The 18958-nt window shown below is 37.9% G+C and overlaps 2 protein-coding genes across 2 annotated transcripts; one reads left to right on the top strand and one right to left on the bottom strand.

The window, feature by feature from the left end:
• The first annotated feature begins 2855 nt into the window (after positions 1-2855).
• Positions 2856-3990, top strand: LOC118738389. The gene is made up of 2 exons (XM_036469313.1): positions 2856-3614; positions 3689-3990. The coding sequence occupies exons 1-2, from the start codon at positions 3323-3325 to the stop codon at positions 3937-3939; spliced, it is 543 nt and encodes a 180-aa protein (XP_036325206.1). The 5' UTR covers positions 2856-3322; the 3' UTR covers positions 3940-3990.
• Positions 3991-7369: 3379 nt separating this feature from the next.
• Positions 7370-15586, bottom strand: LOC118737021 (xaa-Pro aminopeptidase 2). The gene is made up of 10 exons (XM_036467252.1): positions 14727-15586; positions 11807-11886; positions 9829-10152; positions 9422-9766; positions 9246-9358; positions 8919-9186; positions 8412-8856; positions 8266-8334; positions 8031-8203; positions 7370-7964 (listed from the first exon to the last, which is right to left on the bottom strand). The coding sequence occupies exons 1-10, from the start codon at positions 14770-14772 to the stop codon at positions 7713-7715; spliced, it is 2115 nt and encodes a 704-aa protein (XP_036323145.1). The 5' UTR covers positions 14773-15586; the 3' UTR covers positions 7370-7712.
• Positions 15587-18958: the final 3372 nt, after the last annotated feature.

The raw sequence follows: 18958 nt of genomic DNA, 5'->3' as shown, positions 1-18958 counted from the left end.
TTTAATTTTGAATATTGGTTTGGTATTAGTAAAAATCTAATATATTATTTGACAAACACCATATCATCAAGCAAGAATTTAATTGCCATATTTTTAAAATAATCTATATGTCGCTCTAACTATGAATATACCTACATAGTCCATTTCTTCCGCCCAAGAAAATTTTGAACTAGGCTTTAGCATGGAAATGCAATACAATAATCTGCATTATAGAAATATGTAGTGCAATGTATGTAGAAACCTAATATCCATATTTATATTCAAACATACATACTTACATCTGTAAATAACAACGCGCTTAAAACCTTGTATACAGCAGCCTTCAAACTGTAATAATTTAACAGCACGAAGTACTGTAACCAAAAATGCCGCGCTAGCGAAAAGCCCTAGCTTCCAAAGTATACAAAAGTCTTTCAACCCACTGTAAAAAGCTAAAAAAGCTTTGAAGATATGTATTTGCTGTAAATAACACAAAACAATGAGTTCAAAAACAGCATTACAGCTGCATGCCGTTTTTGTGTTCACTTTTAATCTATTTGAAGAAGTCTACGTTATCTACGTATGTATAAATCGTAGCAAAATGGTGGGTGTTAAGGAGTTCCGATATTCGTCGCTCAACACATTGTCGACAAAAGCCTTACACCTAATCCTTGCACGGACAGACGCACACATGGGCGTCGCCAGGATCGCAATTGGGGGGGCCGACATAGAAAAAAATCCGTAGAAAATTTTATTTCAAAATTTGTATGTTTTTGATTGATGAATCCATGAAAAAAAAATACAAGGTAAATTCATTATCTCAATTCGTCGGCCGTGATTTTTTTCTAATGTTTGCAAGCATTTTAAAAAATATTAAATGGAAAAAAAAAAATATTTTCACAATTGTTGTTGTTTGAGATTGAAAATGGGAATATGTGTGTGAGTTTGAGTTTTGAATTTTTAAATTATATTACTGGAAAACGTCAGACTGCTTCTCAATCGTTTTACCTTGTTATGTTTTTATATTCGTAATGTTTTTCGAGCTAAATTTTTTGTTATTTTTCTATAGTATTTCCGTCCAAGCTTTATCCAAAAACATATAAATCACAGTTTCCAATTTTATACAAAATTTCAGGAAATTCATCAAATTTTCACCAAAATTTCAACTTTTTTATCTGAATCTTTAGAACATTTTTGGGTATGCAGTAGCCCACACTATTCTAGTCTAATGAAGTGCAAGTTTTAACCGGCTAAAAAATCGCGTTGATTTTAGAGAATTTTTTTTTGCTCTTATTCGTTGATTTTATGAAATTTTGTTGCTTGCGGTCTCCTGCGTTTTATTTCATAAGAAATTCATGCTTATATGGCATAAAGTGCAAAAATCCGTCATCAAAAAAAAAACAATTCTCAAAAATCAACGCGATTTTTTAGCCGTTTGAAATTCGCACTTCATTTGACTAAAATTGTATGGGCTATAATGGTTCGAAAAACACAACGAATATTAAAAAAAAATCAACAGGTGGTCATTTGTTTGAGTCACTGTATGTGTAAACTAAATGGTTACTTTTGAAAATACAATCTTAACAAATAGCCAAATATAAATTTAGTTTAGTCAGTACACTCTAAAAATCTGTTTAAAATGCGACTATAAATCGAGTATACTTTCAAATTATTTTGGTACATTTTCACAATGAAAAACTTCTTTTTGTTAGCGGCTTTACACAATTCGACGGGTGAAATCAAACAGCAGATGTGTATTTTGTAGCTTGTACACACTTTCGTAGTAAATTTACGCACACCACAGCAGCTATATTACAATCTAAAAAGTCCGAAATTTAAACAAACTATTCGTTGAATAATCGAACATGTAATTTCACGAATAATAAGTAAGGAAATCAGTAAACTACCTTTTAGCTAGGAAATTTACACATATTTTTTTAGAGTGTAGAATGGAGTACTAAACTTACATTTTATTCACTTGTTTTCATTCAAATAGAAGAATATTAACAGGAAATATGACTACTATTTTCTTACTACAAAAATATGTAGAACAAGCGTATAAAAATTGATAAATATAAAGCCAATACTTTCTTTCGCTACCCGAACTCAACGCGTTGTGTTATACGGTGTTCGCATGAGGCGATTTTCCAGGCAATTTTTGAGGCGATTAGTTGAATCAAAAGTTGGCTGCACTCCCCAACTTCATTGGAAGCGATTAGTTGAAAGGTCTTTCACAGCAGGCGATTGTTGCTTTCAACTAAAAGCTGCCTGTAAAAAATAAATTATGAAAACAAAATATTATTTAAATAAAGAATAATATGTTTAAAGCACTTTCCCATGAATTCAGTGAGCAAAAAATAAATATGTAATACTATAATAGTAGTTATATATGTCAAGGTGCAAATGTAACTCCATAATAAAAAATTTAAGGCATTCTACAAGTGCCTTTCCTTAATGTGAGTAATCGTCTATGTGCTTTAAATAGAATGTTTATATATAAACTTGACAATAAATTTCCAATTCACCCACTGAGCATATACATATGTACATTAGGATGGTCCTTGAAAATCAAATGAATAATTTTTTTCAGTCTCACCCCCCTAATCGGTAATACCAGAGTTGGGCCTAGATCACGTATTAGGGTGGCCCTTTAATGTAGGAAGCAAATTTTTACGTCAGATTTCCTAAGCCTCAACCCCTACGTCGATGCTACTATAGTCGAAGATATCACATATATATATATCACACTTTAACCGACTCCAATCGAGACCAAAATTTATACGTGATATCTGCAACTATAGTACTATCGACGTAGGGGTTGAGACTTAAGAAATCTGAAGTAAAAATTTGCTTCCTACATTTAAGGACCACCCTAATGTACATATATTACATGTACCGGTGCAATGACATTTACGCTGCGTGATCTAGGCCCAACTCTGCCATTCTCAGCTGGACTTCCACAAGCAGCAAAGGCATACATAAATACATACATATATTTATTTAAACAAATATTGAAATAAAACGGCGCTTTGTCGATGATAAACAAAGTAATTGGCATTACCTGCGGCAGCGTAATCATGTTGTTGCATAACTAAATAGGTAGCGAATGCAAGTGCCAATAAAATTCGTAAGCATATTGGAATAGTACTTTTTCCCTAAGTAGAAGCGTTGGCACACTTTTATTGCACCCACTGTGCGTTGTACCACTTAGTAATCAGGGAACTACATACATACGCTATAAAAGTAAAAGAGGCAACTAGCAAAGTCAACAGTTGGCATTGGACGCTACCTTGACAAGAACAAACGAATATTCTACGCATTACACTTAGCATAAATAATTGCAATGTTTGCCCACACAAAACTGCTACTACTTGCCTTGCTGGCCACTGTGGCCACAGCCAAGGACACAACAAAACCTACTACTACCAAACCGATTTCGGTTACCACAGAAATTACAGAATCATCGAAGAATCCGCAAGCAAATACAGCGACAGGATCTACAACCACAGATGATTCTACTACTGATCGAGCCAATGTACAATTCGAAATGATGACACAGCGCATGGATATCAGCAGCACCGAAGGCGATAACAATGAGTACCACTACTTGTGCACGGTGGGCAAAAAGCGTACACGTGAGTGAAATGCGGATAAAGGATTTAATTTAGAAGCGCAACTATTAACTTTTTTTTAATTGGTTTACTTTTAGAAAATGTGATGTGCTTCGCTGAGGACAATACACTCTGGGAGACGCCACACGATGTGAACCTAAAGCTGCGTTGTCCCAAATCGGGTACCGGCTATGAGGTTGCCTTCGCGCAAGTGGATGTCTGGATGACCTCGAAAGATTTGGATTGTCGTGTAACTGAAGGTGGTGTGGGTTACGGATATATTGGACTACAGTTGATCGCTTATAATACTTATGATTTCCGTTATATTGCGGATGTATTTTCGGTTTGACAATAAGTAGGATAATGGAAAATAAATATGGCTAGTTAAATTTTGTGTTAAATTGAGTGAATGAATAATTTCAATGGTATTTTTATATGTATATTTTTTTTGTTTTTAATTTTTGCTTGGCCATCTGCAAGCAAAATCATCGGCAACTCTCAAATTTTGCGCGCTTTGGCAATCAGCTGTCTACATGTATCTTTTCTCGTGCGCTTGCATTTGCATTTTCTTGTCAAAGTTCGAACTGTCAAGCAAAGCGAGGAAAGTCTTATGTAAACGGCCCTTCAAGGAGTCCTATTTCGGGGCCTTTACACTCATAATTAGCTCATTTAAGAGTCCGAAATGAGTGTTTCCCTTCCTTCGAAGGTCGATTTATCTTATTGCATTAAACGATCAATTCTTGTGTATATATATATATATATATGTATATATATCCATAGGTTTCTCGGAAACGGCTCTAACGATTTTGATGAAATTTTGTACACAGATAATGTTTTGGATTTTAAGATTATCTGAATAGGCAATATCTCCGAGAAGACGCGTATAAGGTTGCCACCTATTCGAAATTAGTTACAAATTAATTACAACATCATAATATGTATATCAAATGGAAGATATTTTAAGGATCCCTAATTCAAAAATATTTTTAATAAGGTTGCCACCTATTTCGAATCGCATATTTATTTAATTTTTTGTTTAGAACAAAAAGTTAAAATATTACTATTTATTTACCAAGAGAAGGTTCTTAAACAATAAAATACACAGGATAATAGTGTAAGGTTGCCACTTATTTTCGATTCTACCCAATTTATCTAAAACATCGCAATATGGATATCACGTGAAAGGTATTGTTGAGAACTTTGGTCAGAAAATATTTTCCATCAGGGTTGCCACGCTTCCTTGTAATAAAATTTTTTTATTTTGTTAGTCTCAATCAAAATTTTTTTTTATGTATCCAAAGTGCACATACACCTTCAAGATATGTACCATTCATTCCAGCGTATTTCGGAATAGAGTTGACACCAAAATTTTAGAGTAAGGAATTTACTTAATAGATATGGAAATCCTATTATTTTTTTGTTTATTTCCAAAATATTGTTTTAAAGCTATCCAAATTAGTCATATGGGATTCTTATTGGCCTCATAAATGGCTCATATAGGACTCTTTCAAGACAATTTTTGGCCTCATATATGAATAATTTCAGACTCTTTTACAGGCTCTTAAATGACTCTTGTTGGCCAATTAAAAATTTATTTTTAAGAGAAAAAGGTCTAAATATGGAGCATAACGTTTCCTCTTTTGAGAAAAATAGGGTCAGCTGCATTCCAAGACAAGGATTATAAACCCTAACTTTCCAGAAATCCTTTCGTTTTTGAAGATTACTGTTTTTTTGTTAAAAATACTGTTATTTTCTAGAGAGAAGAACACTGGTCATAACTGATCTAAATGTACCCAGTGAACACAGCTTTTTTAATCTTTCTGTGGATTTAATACAAGTACTGAGCCTTTGCCCTGAACAGGCCTATAAAAAATTTATAGAAAGCTTAGGAATCTCTGCGCGCGTAGTACATTTTGTCTTTTCTTTTTCTTTATATTAGTCAGAGAAAGACTTCAGTCTACTTTCGTTTGTAGAAAATTTATGGAAAGCTTTTAAAAGCTCACAGGGTGAAATCTCTTTCTCTGGTCGTCTCTGTTTTAAATTAGCCACTACCAAAACATAACTTTCTAGAGAGTAAAGGCTCCCTATGGTCAACACTGTTTCAAAAGCTCACCCGCTCTGATCTCTAACCTTGCGTTTGCGTTTTTGAACACCTGCTGCCTGCCGGTGAGCTTTCTTTTAAAATCTCTCTTACCCCAACAGAACGCCGTTGTGCCCTAGTGGCCGAATGGCTATGGCAGTCAGCAACTTTACACCTTCAGCTTGGGTTTAAATGCATGGCTGAGTAAAGAAGCTCCCCGGTTGCAGAGTCGCCGACTATCTCGCAGAAGTCAATATGTATCGGATTTCGCACAGTTGAACTTGTGCAACAGGGAATGACAAATCGTAAGTTTCGAAACTAAATTTCACCAGCTTATTAAATAAAGTAATAATAAAAATAATAGATTAGCGCTTACACATATGTTAGCCGAGCTTCTCCTCCGATTTGTGGCGTGCGCCTTAATATTGTCACACAAAGCGGAGGGACCTACCGTTTTACGACGACTCCGAACGGGGATTGTATTTTCATGAGAAGCCATTTTTCATTGCAGAAATGCACTCGGAGGTTTGCCATTGCCTGCCGAGGGACGACCGCTGTTAAGAAAAAAATCTTTTTTCTATACTTTTTTGCGATGTTGCTTTGACCAGGGCTTGAACCCAGGTGCTGCGGAGTGGATGCGCGCACCGCTTACCACTACACCACAGCGGCCGACAAATAAAGTAATGGTTTTGCTCGCAGAGCGCACTCTTCAACAAACCGACATATGCGAGCAGTGGAACCACAGTTCACGTTTATTAAGTACCGCCGCCGAAGAAGAGTCAAGAAGATGCAGAGAAAAAATATGCCACCTACAGGGCTACGCTGCGATCGGCCGCAACGCGAGCATATAAGCATAGGTTACAACGTCTTATCTAGCGTACTGTGTGAAAGACTGAGCCCACCGTCAACGAACTGATTGGGCCTTATCAGTGTGGCTTTAGACCTGGCAAATCTACCATGGACCAGGTATTCACAATACGCCAAATCTTGGAAAAGACCCACGAGAAAAAGATCGACACTCACCACCTATTTGTCGACTTCAAAGCCGCTTTCGATGACACTAAAAGGAGTGGCCTATATGCCGCGATGGCGGAATTTGGCATCCCCTCGAAAGTTTAAAATGATGTTGAGAAATACCACCAGCTCCGTCAGAATTGGGAAAGATCTCTCCAAGCCGTTTGCTACCAAACGAGGTTTCAGACAGGGCGACTCCCTTTCATGTGGTTTCTTTAATCTGATTTTGGAGAAGATAATAAGAGCTGCAGAACTGAAACGCTCAGGAACAATTTATGAGAAGATCGTCAAAATCGTGAAGAAGAAGATCTTGAACATATATGTATCATGTAGAATTGGTTCGATTTATTTATTCCTCACCACTTTTCTGGAGAAATAATGAATCCCTGGACTCTTGGTTCATAAGGCTCTCTAACTTTCCTGCGAGTTTCTGTGTACAAAGCACGAACGTTGAATTTTACTGAATGGTAGTATTATTTATTGCTTTAAGTAAACTGTGTAATGATGAAGTAAGGTTGGGAACATGCATTGTTTTTTGGAGCCATATTTTATATATATATATTCGAAAGAATCCTGTAGATTGAGGCGATTGCACTAAACCCTTGAGTCTCTCAATTTTCTAGAATTTCTAATACCTAAATATCCTCAAGCAAATAAGCCGCCTACAATAACAATTCAATTAATTTTTTTTTTTATTACAAAAATAATACATTCAGTTTAAATTCACATTTTTATTACAAGCAAATATGCATATTATTTACAGCCTTAAAACTAATATACAGTGAGGCACATAATTTTTCGTTTGTTTAAAAGAATCATATCTTTAAGAACACTTTTTTTAGAATTCTTTTACGTATTCATTATCATTTAACTAAGTAAAAATTCTGCTAAATATGTACTGTTAGTCGTGTGCGGTTATTCATATACATATAATCAGTATTTAATTCTATTTTCATCTAAAATATCTACCAGTAAATTCCCTAAACCTAACTGTATTATCTATCAACTACTATCGTTTCAATATTTCACTAGAGCAACCATTTAACAAAGCTACAAAAAACGGTTATACCCAACAACAACGCTGGAACGGTAACCGTTAGGAAGCTGCGCATTCGATGTCCAGCTCCACGCGCCGCACGATAATCGTCCTCTGGCAAATATTCACGTATGTGTCGCGTCTTATTCATCATCCAATAGAAAGCCTGCATATTGCCTTGCCGCTTCAACTCGCCACCGACAAGTTCACGCACTTTCGCATTATACTCGTTGAGATAGTGTTTCTGTGTGGGAGAGCAAAATTATGTTCAGAAAAAGGGGAGCTCCTCTTTCTGGAGTAAGTGTCTCACCTCCATTGCATTTAATAGCATTGGATCGATCAGCTTCGGTTCGAAAGGCACTAATGTGATTTGTCGAAATTCCAGAAACTTCATGCCATTTGGATGCACTTTGCCTGTGTCCACTACCTCTAGCACATTCTTCAGGCGTACACCAAATTCACCTGGTCGATAGAAGCCAGCCTCTGAAAGGGAAGCCAAAAAATAGTAATCATTTCAGTAACCGTATAGGTAGGAAAACACCTACCACTCGAAAAGAAGTAGCCTTCCTGAAAACGATGCGAGCCCTCCTGTCCGTAGGCTATTGATATTGGAGCTGTGCGAAATAATAAGACATTACCGAAAATCACCTCAAACTAATCGCCAACGTTGCTTTGCTATACTTCAACTTACGCTCCTTCACCGCGCCATAGGCACCTATGCCACTTCCCGTCGTTTGTGGATAATCCACCATATCGCTCCACTCCAAACGACGCGCCAACACATCTACGCCGGACGCACGCAAATTCGAAGGAAATCGTAGTTTTGATAATTCCAGCATACCCGCCAACACATTTGTGTAGGCATGCTTCATTGCCGCTGTGGGTTCGCCAAAAATGAAGGTACGCGACACATCCGTCGTGCCTTCGTAATATTGCCCACCCGATTCGATTACCAACAGGCTCTGATCGGTTACTTCAATGTCGGTGACATTGCTCGAAATGTAATATGGCAGTGCGGAATGTTCACCAAAAGCCACAACGCTACGCTTGGATAGACCACGCGCATTACTCTGCGACAGACGCGAACGATCAATCTCGTATTTAACCTTCTCCTCAGTCCATTGTTCAATGAAAAACTGCATTCAAATAAAAGCGCTTTAGAAATTTATTTTTGTATCGAAACCACATTTGCACTCACTCTACTCTCTAGAACGCTCATCGCCTCACAGATAGCTGCCGCGTCGCGTATATGCGCCTCACGCATACCACGCTGCTCTTCGGGAGTTTTCTGTGCGCGCATAAAAATTATAGGCGAAGCCTCTATATACACTATGTTACTCGGCAATGCGGAGAAAACGGCCTCGGATGCACCCTCCTCCTGCACGCAGGGACCCGGCACGAGTACACGTTTCCAAATTTGTGCATATGTGCGCAGATCATTCCAAACTTTGTAGTACTCCTTAATTCTGCAAGAAAGGCGATTCATGAGTTGAGTAGCAAGAAATATGTCATTGAAATGACTAACTTCACGCAGCGTTCATTGTAGCAGTCAGTGTGCAAATGAAAGTCAATGCCCTGTGTCATCTTGCTGAAATCAACGTAGAAAAAGATCTCGTCATGGCTGACTATGAGGTATGACTAGCAGGAAATCCATAGTTCATTCATTAAAAGTTATTATCAAATTGATTTTCACGAGCTCACCTTCACCACCGGTGTGTATGGGATGTCGAGTCCGCGTATATTCAGCAAGTAGGCGATCTCGGTCAGTGATGTAACGATTATGGCATCACAACTATACGCCTGTAGTTTTGATCTCAATTCCTCCACTTTGTTCTCCCACTTCTCACCGGCAAATTGAAGTACTTGCACGCGGATGGTGAAATTCGTAGGAGCCGGGCGATCTGCCCAAATCATATCCACCAAATTGTTATTGACCCTGTCAAGCACCAGCAGTCGATTCGCCAGCTCGCGCTCCCAACGCATCCACAGGTGGTGCGGCACAAGGTGCGGATCGGCGCCGACACGCTGATGCGCATACAATTTTGACTGTTAAGAAAATTACAAATATTAAAAAAAATTATTTAACAAATATGTACTTTCTCGCTCACCGAAAGCCATGCTGTTATGGTCATCGTTGAATTCTTCCGATGCAGCTCCCATTCACAATCAATTTCCGCATCGGCTTGTTGCACATAACGATTATCAACCCAGATGGCGGCAGCGTTAGCGGTAACGACGGCAAATGCTCCCGTGCCGGTGAAGCCGGTTAGGTAGTGCAGACGCTGGTCACGCTCGGCCATTTCCTGATTCATATGCTCATCATATGGTGACAAAATGTACGCATCGATCTCGAGATTACGCAGTGCGGAGCGTATACGCATTTGTTCGCGTAGCGCATGTAGCCGATGTCGATGTTCGCTCACTGGTTGTAACTGGAATTCAGAAGGGAACCGGTATAGATGATTTACTTATATTAATAAAGGTTAGTTTAGTTTAAGTTATTGTTGTCCAAATTAGGTTACACTTGGACCTTAAGCACCAATAGTTTGTGATACTACACGCACAATAACTACTACGCTATAGCAAAAAACTATGCTTGTGAAGAACTAAGTTTCTCAGGTGGCAAGGATTGTGGACCACAGCCCTGCAAAAGCGGTGCACCTCAAAGGAAAATGTTTAGAGGATTCCAACAAAATGAAGCTGCGACTTTTACGATCCGTAAGGAGATCACCTAACCGCCTCCGGTCTAGCTTCGTCTAGTATTCGTGGAGCTGGCACGAGGTCCATCTATCTATATGTTTTCACGCCAAATCCTAATCGATGGTCCTTTTCATGGCCAACATATATCCAAAAGCAGTTTCCTGCAACTTGACTGTTGCCTGGTACCCATCAATGATTATAATTCACCGGCCCTTCTGTCAAGTTTCTCATCCGTGCAGAAGTTTACCAGGGCTTCCTTCATAATACTGCCCCCGCCTACTCCTGCTGAGATTGTCCAAATTTTGGGCCAGCTTACAACCAAACGCCCCTAAGTATGATCGCAGCTCTCACTGTAGCTATCCTACCTACGAGGACGATGGGCGTTAAGTTAATAAATGCAGAGATATGCGCCACGGGGCTTCGAGCAAGCCTATGCAAACGGTCTAGGTATGGGTGAACTAAACTCTTTTCTTCTTCGATTTGACCAAGACCAAAAATGCTAACCAACACCGGGAATGGAATTGATGACTTGTACTCAAAGTAAACGGTTGCCTCTCCGAACAATCCTCGACAACCTTTTTTTATCACCTGGATCAAGGAGGTCAGATTACAGCTGGAAATTCTAGTCGATGGCAAACCAATTCCTTCGATGAATAACCCGAAAATACTCGGAGCTACCTTCGATAGCCTGATACCGCATGCAACCTCAATTGTCAATAAAATACAGAGCCGCCGCAAGTTCCTCGCTTCCCGGCAACACCTGGGGCAAAGAAAAAGAATCGTTGTTGGTCGACGGGACCAGCAACATGCAGTGGACGAAGCTGCAGACTTCCCAAAACACGACACTCCGGACAGCCACCATTCTGATGTTGCCCCCACCTATATCACGAGGCTCAAAGGCTCCCTGTCCTTTTCAAACAATTTCCATTAGAGTGCCACAGACGTGGGCACTGGAATAGTCACCTGCTTTCCGCATTGCCCTCATCTAGGTATGTCAGAAGACATCTGTATGAAATTCATATTTTGAAACAATAGACGAAGTCCGATGATTTATAAAACAACAAAACTCGGCTTAATTATGTTAATCTGGGAAGCAGATCACATGGGCGTGCCTGGTGATTAAACATCTAATCATTTGGCAAAAATAGACACAGACCAGAGATTTCTTGGTCCGAAATCAGTCATAGCGCTCCCGCATTCGATCATCGAGGCTATTAGAAAATAAGTGAATGGTAGGCTTTGAGACGGTTCAGGGAGCCAAACGTGCCCCCAAAATGAGTTGTGATTGCAGACAACCTGTACAACATTTTTTTTTAACAATGAGTTAGTAAAAGTCTAAAATACCGCCAATCAACACAATTGAGTTTTTTTTTTGAATCCACTCACCAATTTCCCTTTCCGATATTTACAGACCTCACGAAAATAGCCGGTGGGTTCATTGGCCGCTGAGCAGGCAACCAAAACGGCTGAAAGAAAAAGCATAAATAAATGTATTAGCTAAATTAGTTTAACATTAAAATACTTTTTTAGTAATTAGTACCAACAAAATGAATTATTGGCTCTCGTTAAGTCTATTAACAACAATTTGACAATTTAAGGCTAACATTAGTTTTATTACCCCAAGTGTTTGTATGTATGTATATATTCTTGCAAACAGATGCGATCGCTGAGGAAGTCAAAATCCAAAAAATGCATGTGTATTTGTGCACTCAAAAATTATTTTGAATGCTTTTTTTAAACAGCAATCTAAATGTAGTGAAACGGTCGAAATGTACAAAACAAATATTTGCATACAATGATGGACACTAAAATAAGACTTGCCGTCTCGAATGCGTCACAACCGAATTAGCGTTCAGCTCTGCCAAGTTCAGCGGGAAAAATCAAGTGTGCGTATATGTAGATGAGCGCATGTATAGTATACCCAGCAGCCATTAAATGTTCAGATAAAAATACCATATTGCCATAAATTTAAAAAAAAAAAAAATAGCATCTTCATTTGTCATAGCGTTAAAATATGTATTGGAAGTGTCGGCAGTTTGTCAGCAAGATGTCAAAAATTTCCAAAATAATTGCAAAATTGTTTGTATAAAAATGTCAAAATCAATTAAGCCTCAAGAATATTTATGCATTCAACTGAGAGTTGTCAAATTTTAGCGAACATTGCAAAAGATGCTTCTATTTATTTATTTGCACACACCTATTGGAATGTTTGTTGGATTACAATCGTCCCACTGGCAGAACATTTTCGCAAATTTTTATTATTTATTGCCTTGTTTTTATTAAATAAATTGTATGTAAAAATTAATTTATTCATTTGCAACTTTGTAAGGTGCAAAAGGTTGCTTATTTCCATCATCATTAAGCGCGACAATACTTGCTGTCATCTGTATTACGAAAGACTTTTTACTTAGCCAGAATTATTGTGCAAATAAAATTCATTGAAACCGAACTCAAACAGTAAAACTCAAATCTGAACACCCACCAGTCTTGCAAAAAAATTTAAAAGCCATAAATTATTAAACTCAGAAAGTATCTACCAAACCTGCCCGTTAATGGAGTGAACCTATTTGAGAAGTAAGTAGTATGTATATATCAAATTTCAGGAAAATCGGATTACTACTCTACTACTATTTTTTACCGCAGCTCTTATGCGGGTGAAGCGCTCAGTCAACGGTATATGTAAGAGAGGGACGCGTCACGAAATTTGTTGGTATGTGGTTTCATTTTATTTAACCATATAAATGTCGTCAGCTCTAAAAGGACTATGAAGAACTCATCATTCAACTGTCATTACTGAGTTGGAGAAATTCTTATTCGTATTCTTGCGTTGAAGTATGATTCATACAACATCGACTTCCTGTGGCCTTTGAATACAACTAATGCCATTTTTCACAGGAAAATACTTAACGCACCAGTAGAAATATATCACCAATTAGTTGGATGTTTCGAAACTTGGACTTTCTGTCAAAATCAGCCGACAAATTACTCAGCAAGCAAATATATTTATTTAGCACACTCATTTACGGACAACCGGCAAATTCAAGTGAAGTAAAAGTGAAGAAAAAAAAACATTTTAGCCGAAATTTCATGGTCAAAATCCATTTGCCATTTCAATTGCCTACACATGTCTAACCATTAATCTCAGCATGGGATAAAAAAGATGCCGCTGGTTATCCATATCACAGCCGGCCGCTTGTCACTTAGCAGGCGAGACAGCCGCCGAGCATAAAAATTTGATTTATTGCGCAAATGCATAGACAAAAGATTCTCGGAAAATGCTTTGGGGAAATGCTGCTAAACATTTTATGTTCCTGCTAAATGAGCGCATAGTCACGCGGGCTAAAAATTATGAAATTACTAAAAAGCAAAACGAAATTATTAATCACGTATACGCCGCGTAGGTAGGTAGGCGTATCGATGACGTTGACTGATTAAAAATAAAATTTATGCCGAATGCGAATTCATGGCAATTGTAAGTAATATTTATTTTTAGCGGGTATGTTTGTTTTGATGTGGCTGGCTTTTAAATGCGTACATAAGTGGCACGCAATGAAGCAGAGGAAATATGGGCTTTTATTGTGAGAAAGACTTTTTAAAACAATATTTGATTTTTAAAAATTCGGCCTTCATCAGCTTTTACTTTTATATTTTCGAAATATTTATGTATATAAACACATTAGGTTGCCTCATCAAAAAAGTTGCAAGCTTCTCATCGATTATTAAATGTTTTTAATTGTTAGGCTATCGCCAAAATATTGCGAATTATAGAGATTTACGTGAGCTAAATCTATTTGAAAATAACTCCGAAAATTTAGTTTTTTTATTAAGAATATACGTTTTTAAAAATACCCTTTTCAAAATATATCATTTCAGATAGAAGAGTTTTAGCTTAAAAGGTCTGCATAGAAATTAAAAAAAAAAAAAAAATTTTTGATATATTTTCAAGTTGATCCAGCGTAAGTTTTAATATTTTTACGAAAAATGTTAGAGGAATTCTTCAAATATAATAAATTTTATAAATTCGATGGAAAAACAGTGCCGTTCTTCTTTTTTTTTTTGTATGGAGAGTGATACACCCTCACATACATACAATATGCTCAAAAACTAACGCAAAAATTTTAATTGCACGCATCGGCGCAAACACTTAAGTTTTTACATTTTTTTTTGGCGCACACTGTGCGATTACATTAAAATATTTCAACAATTGCAGCAATAAAACGAGATATTTTTTATATATTTTTTTTTTTTAATTTACGCAAATCTTAGTAATCTCTGCTCATATGTACATTCATACATGTGTACTCACCTAGTATGCTCAACGCCAATCGCCAAATCCATTTAGCTGTCGTCATCTTGGGAATGTTTTTTGCTCCAGCTGATGCTATTGATGCTCACACAAAAATTCCACAAAGTTTCACGAGTATCACAGTGTGTTCTGCATGCAGTCTGAACTAACTTCAATATACACACATCTGTATGTAGGTACTCTCGTACATATATTGCAGTATTTTTAATCAAACCTACACACACACACACACTGGTAAAACACTTTTCCGCAATTAACGTAAAGTGTGGTGTGAGTTTTCTTTTCGCAAAACACATAAACTTTTTATATAAGACGCGGCACTATATGCACATACATACATATCAATGAACGACGTTTGTACCCGTCGCTTGTTGCACACTGTGGCGCTGTACAGAGATGTTCTGAAAGAAAAGATGTTGCGGTTAATGCGGTTTTGTTATCGCATAACTTTTGATTTGCGATAAGATTTCGAATTGTGCACTACAATAAACTCCAACAACAACAGTTGCTTGCATGCGCGAATGCATTGCTGATGCTGTTGGAGTCAGGCGTAAGAGATCAAAATATTTTGACGTTTTATACTTTATCTGTTTAGTGCTTTCGTGGAAAAAGAACATACGAGATAGGGTTTGTAAGTAGGTCACTAAATATAACAGCAATTGGCATTGCGATTTCAAATCGAGCACAATTTTTTGACTGGCAGACCATGGATGGATGAGTTCTGTGTTCGTATGGAATAGTAGCTTATGTCGGAAAGCTTGCTTTAGTATACTGCGGCATACTCTTTATTCTTTAAACGACAAGGAATTTTTTGATGAGATTAATTAAGAATATTGACTTGCTAGTATCGGAAATATTTCTTGCACGTTTATTTGCCAAAAGTTGTTCAACGGCTCGGCGCCAGCGAGTCATTCGCAATCGTATGCTGCGAATGCCGCATTATAGTAAAGCCAGCCTTTCGACATAAGCTACTATTCCATACGAACACAGAGTTGTATAAGCTTAATAATTATGACTTGGTCATATCGTACGAATGGGTCACAAGGCTAGGTCTAGGATCGGAGGAAACCTTCCAAATTCTTACGGTGCTGCTGGTTTTGCTCAACCTCATTTTATACAGCCGTATTAGTTTCGCGGAGATACCAAATTCAGACATAGCCGCAGTCGGACATGCCTTCATCTGACTATATTCTGCTAAAGAGTTAATGCATGCACTTTATCAGCCTCTCGCGGACGTACTTGAATAGCTCAGCCTGCAGACTGTCAGCTCCAGCAGGTTTGTTATTTTTCTACAGCGAAATTACTATTCATACCTCGCTCTAGTCAGCCAGTGGGATATCGATTCCGTCGTCATCGACAGAGGTCCCGGGTTCATTCCCTCTTTACTTTTGGGAATATTATAACTCAAAATTCGCTGAAATCCAACTAAATTCTTCTTCAGCGGTGGTACGACATCCAAAATATTAGAAGCTTGTCTTCCCTGTCCCAACATCGTCTATATTATTTGGTGTTTTTCGTCCGGATACTGCCATGTAGCAACTAGGATGTTTCGGGGTACTGCGAAATTGGTTAGCCGCAGTGCATCATCGGCGGTTTCATCGGGGAGGCCGAATTTTGCGACGGTGAGACCAAATATCTCTTACTTTCCCACTCTGGCATTGATATCTCCAAGCAGGAGTTTTATGTCACTACGGGGCAGCCCTCGCAAATGAACTCCGAATGCTCATTGACTCCTTTCACATTAAAAATTATACCTCTGTTTGATTATAGCTCCTTCTCGTGGTAGGGTCCTGGTTTTCTAACTAGAATTTCTAACAACTAATTTATTCAGTTTCCACGAATGTCATTAATTCAACTATAGCCTTTCCGTAGGGCTCCGTAAGGTTCTGTAGACCTTGTGAGTGTTCCTTCCAAATTCGTGCTTAACTATTTCGCCGATCTTTGCAAGGGCTAAGATTTCGTTTATCAGAAGCGAGACTACCTGCATTATTTCGTTTGCTCCTCGATCAATTCTAAAAGTATAGACAGATCGCGGCGAGAATCAATTAGTTAATTCGAAATTATCTCAATAATTAACTCCAATTTATCCGGATTAAGTCCTGCAGCTAATACTCAAAATAAATGTGTATCACGGGAATTTTCGATGACAACACTGACCCAAACGGTCAGCTGTTGTTTATTGTACAAGCAAGCAAACAATGCAAGCGAGTTTGGCGACCTTGGTAGCCGAGTGGTGAGAGTTACATAAGTACTACAATTTCTTAGGACCCAGGTTCGATTTGATTTATATATTTTGTTTTATTTAATTTTACTATTTTCTTTTGCTTTATTTTATTTCGGAATATTTTTTTAATTTAAAATTTAAATTTTTGGCGTTTAATTTTATTAAAAATGTCCACAACTGTAATTACATCAAAAAAAAATTAAAATAAATAATTGAGTGAATTAAAGGAAAGTCAAATGAATATTCTACCGGCCGCGGGGCTCGAACCCACATAGTAAGTGCAGTACAAATACGAGTACTTGGCCTTCTGTAAAGTTTCGTTTGGTACTGCTTTTATGTTTTTCCTACATATGTATGTCTGTCTGTACATACGTATATTTAAGAGGCTTGCCAATGCACTCCTCACACCCACCAGCGAAGCGGAAGTGAAATTTTATTGCTGCCTTTGGTTGAACGGTTTCTTGAATGCTGCTGATTTTATAGAAAAACAACACGGAGCTTAGATGTGCTATCGAACGCAATTGTTTTGCTTGAAAAAAAAACAGCCAAATCAGCAGCAGCAACCGCGAATAACACTAAACTGTCGACTACGTACGTATGTACGTGTAGGAGTGTATGAATGTATGAATTTATTGCAGAAATTCAAAATCAAAGACCATTGAACTGTGAAAATATGTATTTATGTGTAAATTGTACTTTAGACAAAAGAACGTAGAATATCAGCGACTTCGCTTCCCTACACTGCGCTACGCATTAGATTTGCTTAAAAACCTTCTTCATATTTGGTAACTGCGTAATTAAAACGGAATTGAAAAATTAGAACTTTTTGATTGTACAAAGTGGCCTTACGACTTTGCCAAATTTGGCCAGTCTGTCAAATAAATAAAAATATATATTTAATTTTGATATAATTAATTGCTTGTTTGTAGTGCTAAATGCGCGCGCCAACTCATTCCAGGGCGAGCCAATTTTGAATGTCAACTATTTTGTATGCCCAGCGGATGTGTTTGTACATATGAATGTATGTATGTACATTTATACCCTACAGTGAAGATGAGCCAAGCTATTGAAATTATATATTAAGCAAGAATATCACTGACCCAATAACCGATGCGGGTGTTCTTCAATCTTATTCTTAAATAGGACCATTTACTGAGATAGTAGGTTTTCGAACCGGAAGTCGAGATAGGGCGATCTTCCATCCAGCCGGCGATATGCTTGAACCTGCAGGCAGCCCAGTATTCAATCCTAAAATTTTATGCCGAAAAGGGCGTGTCAATGAACCAATCAAAGTCCCTCACGGTTCGATTCACCAAAATAAGGAAGGCCAACCCAACCAATCGTAAATTAGGATGAACGGAAGTAGAGTTCTCACAAGAGGTGAAATAGCTAAGGGTGACACCAAGAAAGCCACAAGGATCTTTTATGGCTGTCAATGACTTTTGTGGTAAAACTTGCGGAATATGCTCTAAATTGAAGGTTAGTGTTTAGACGCAACTACTAACACCAAGCGCCGAAATCCATGCTGCACACTGCTGCATGTGTAAACATTTCACTGCTGCATGTGCAGTTCTCAACTGTCATGTAAAAAAAAACTTTTTAAAGTAATAAGTTGATGGCACTTCAAAGCATGCTCAGCCTAACCGGACGTATCTTTTGGGCAATGCTTTCTTAGTGTTTTGCAGACTCTGAGATGGCCATAGTGTCTACCAACCTACTTCTGATCCAATAAATATGTATATATTTTTTTAATACATGAAGGGAACCTGGTCTCCCCTCCAACTGAGTGACTCAGTTTTCATTAATACCATCGGCTCCGCTGGCTTGACCATCTCGTTCAAATAGAGACAAACGCGTCAACCCTGAAAGCATTCAAACGGAAACCGCTGCTTGTAGCAGAGAAAGCGAAAGGCTACTTTTTCGAGGGAGAGACTAAGTCTAGAAAGGCTTGGCTTCTCCTAGCATTTCCAATTTGTGTCCGTTGGAACAGCAAAGAAACAAGAAAAAG

Source organism: Rhagoletis pomonella, unplaced genomic scaffold (genome assembly GCF_013731165.1).
Source record: "Rhagoletis pomonella isolate Grant_MI unplaced genomic scaffold, Rhpom_1.0 Rhpom_scaffold_00004, whole genome shotgun sequence".
NCBI lineage: Eukaryota > Metazoa > Arthropoda > Insecta > Diptera > Tephritidae > Rhagoletis > Rhagoletis pomonella.
This window is presented reverse-complemented; position numbering and strand designations above follow the sequence as displayed.

Excerpts from the sequence above, each read along its gene's own strand:
- LOC118738389 (XM_036469313.1), top strand. The coding sequence starts at position 3,323 with ATGTTTGCCCACACAAAACTGCTACTACTTGCCTTGCTGGCCACTGTG. Across the intron at positions 3,615-3,688 it reads GGTGGGCAAAAAGCGTACAC|AAAATGTGATGTGCTTCGCT; the intron begins GTGAGTGAAATG and ends GTTTACTTTTAG.
- LOC118737021 (XM_036467252.1), bottom strand. The coding sequence starts at position 14,772 with ATGACGACAGCTAAATGGATTTGGCGATTGGCGTTGAGCATACTAG. Across the intron at positions 9,187-9,245 it reads TACAATGAACGCTGCGTGAA|AATTAAGGAGTACTACAAAG; the intron begins GTTAGTCATTTC and ends CCTTTCTTGCAG. Across the intron at positions 8,204-8,265 it reads AGGCTACTTCTTTTCGAGTG|AGGCTGGCTTCTATCGACCA; the intron begins GTAGGTGTTTTC and ends CTTCCCTTTCAG.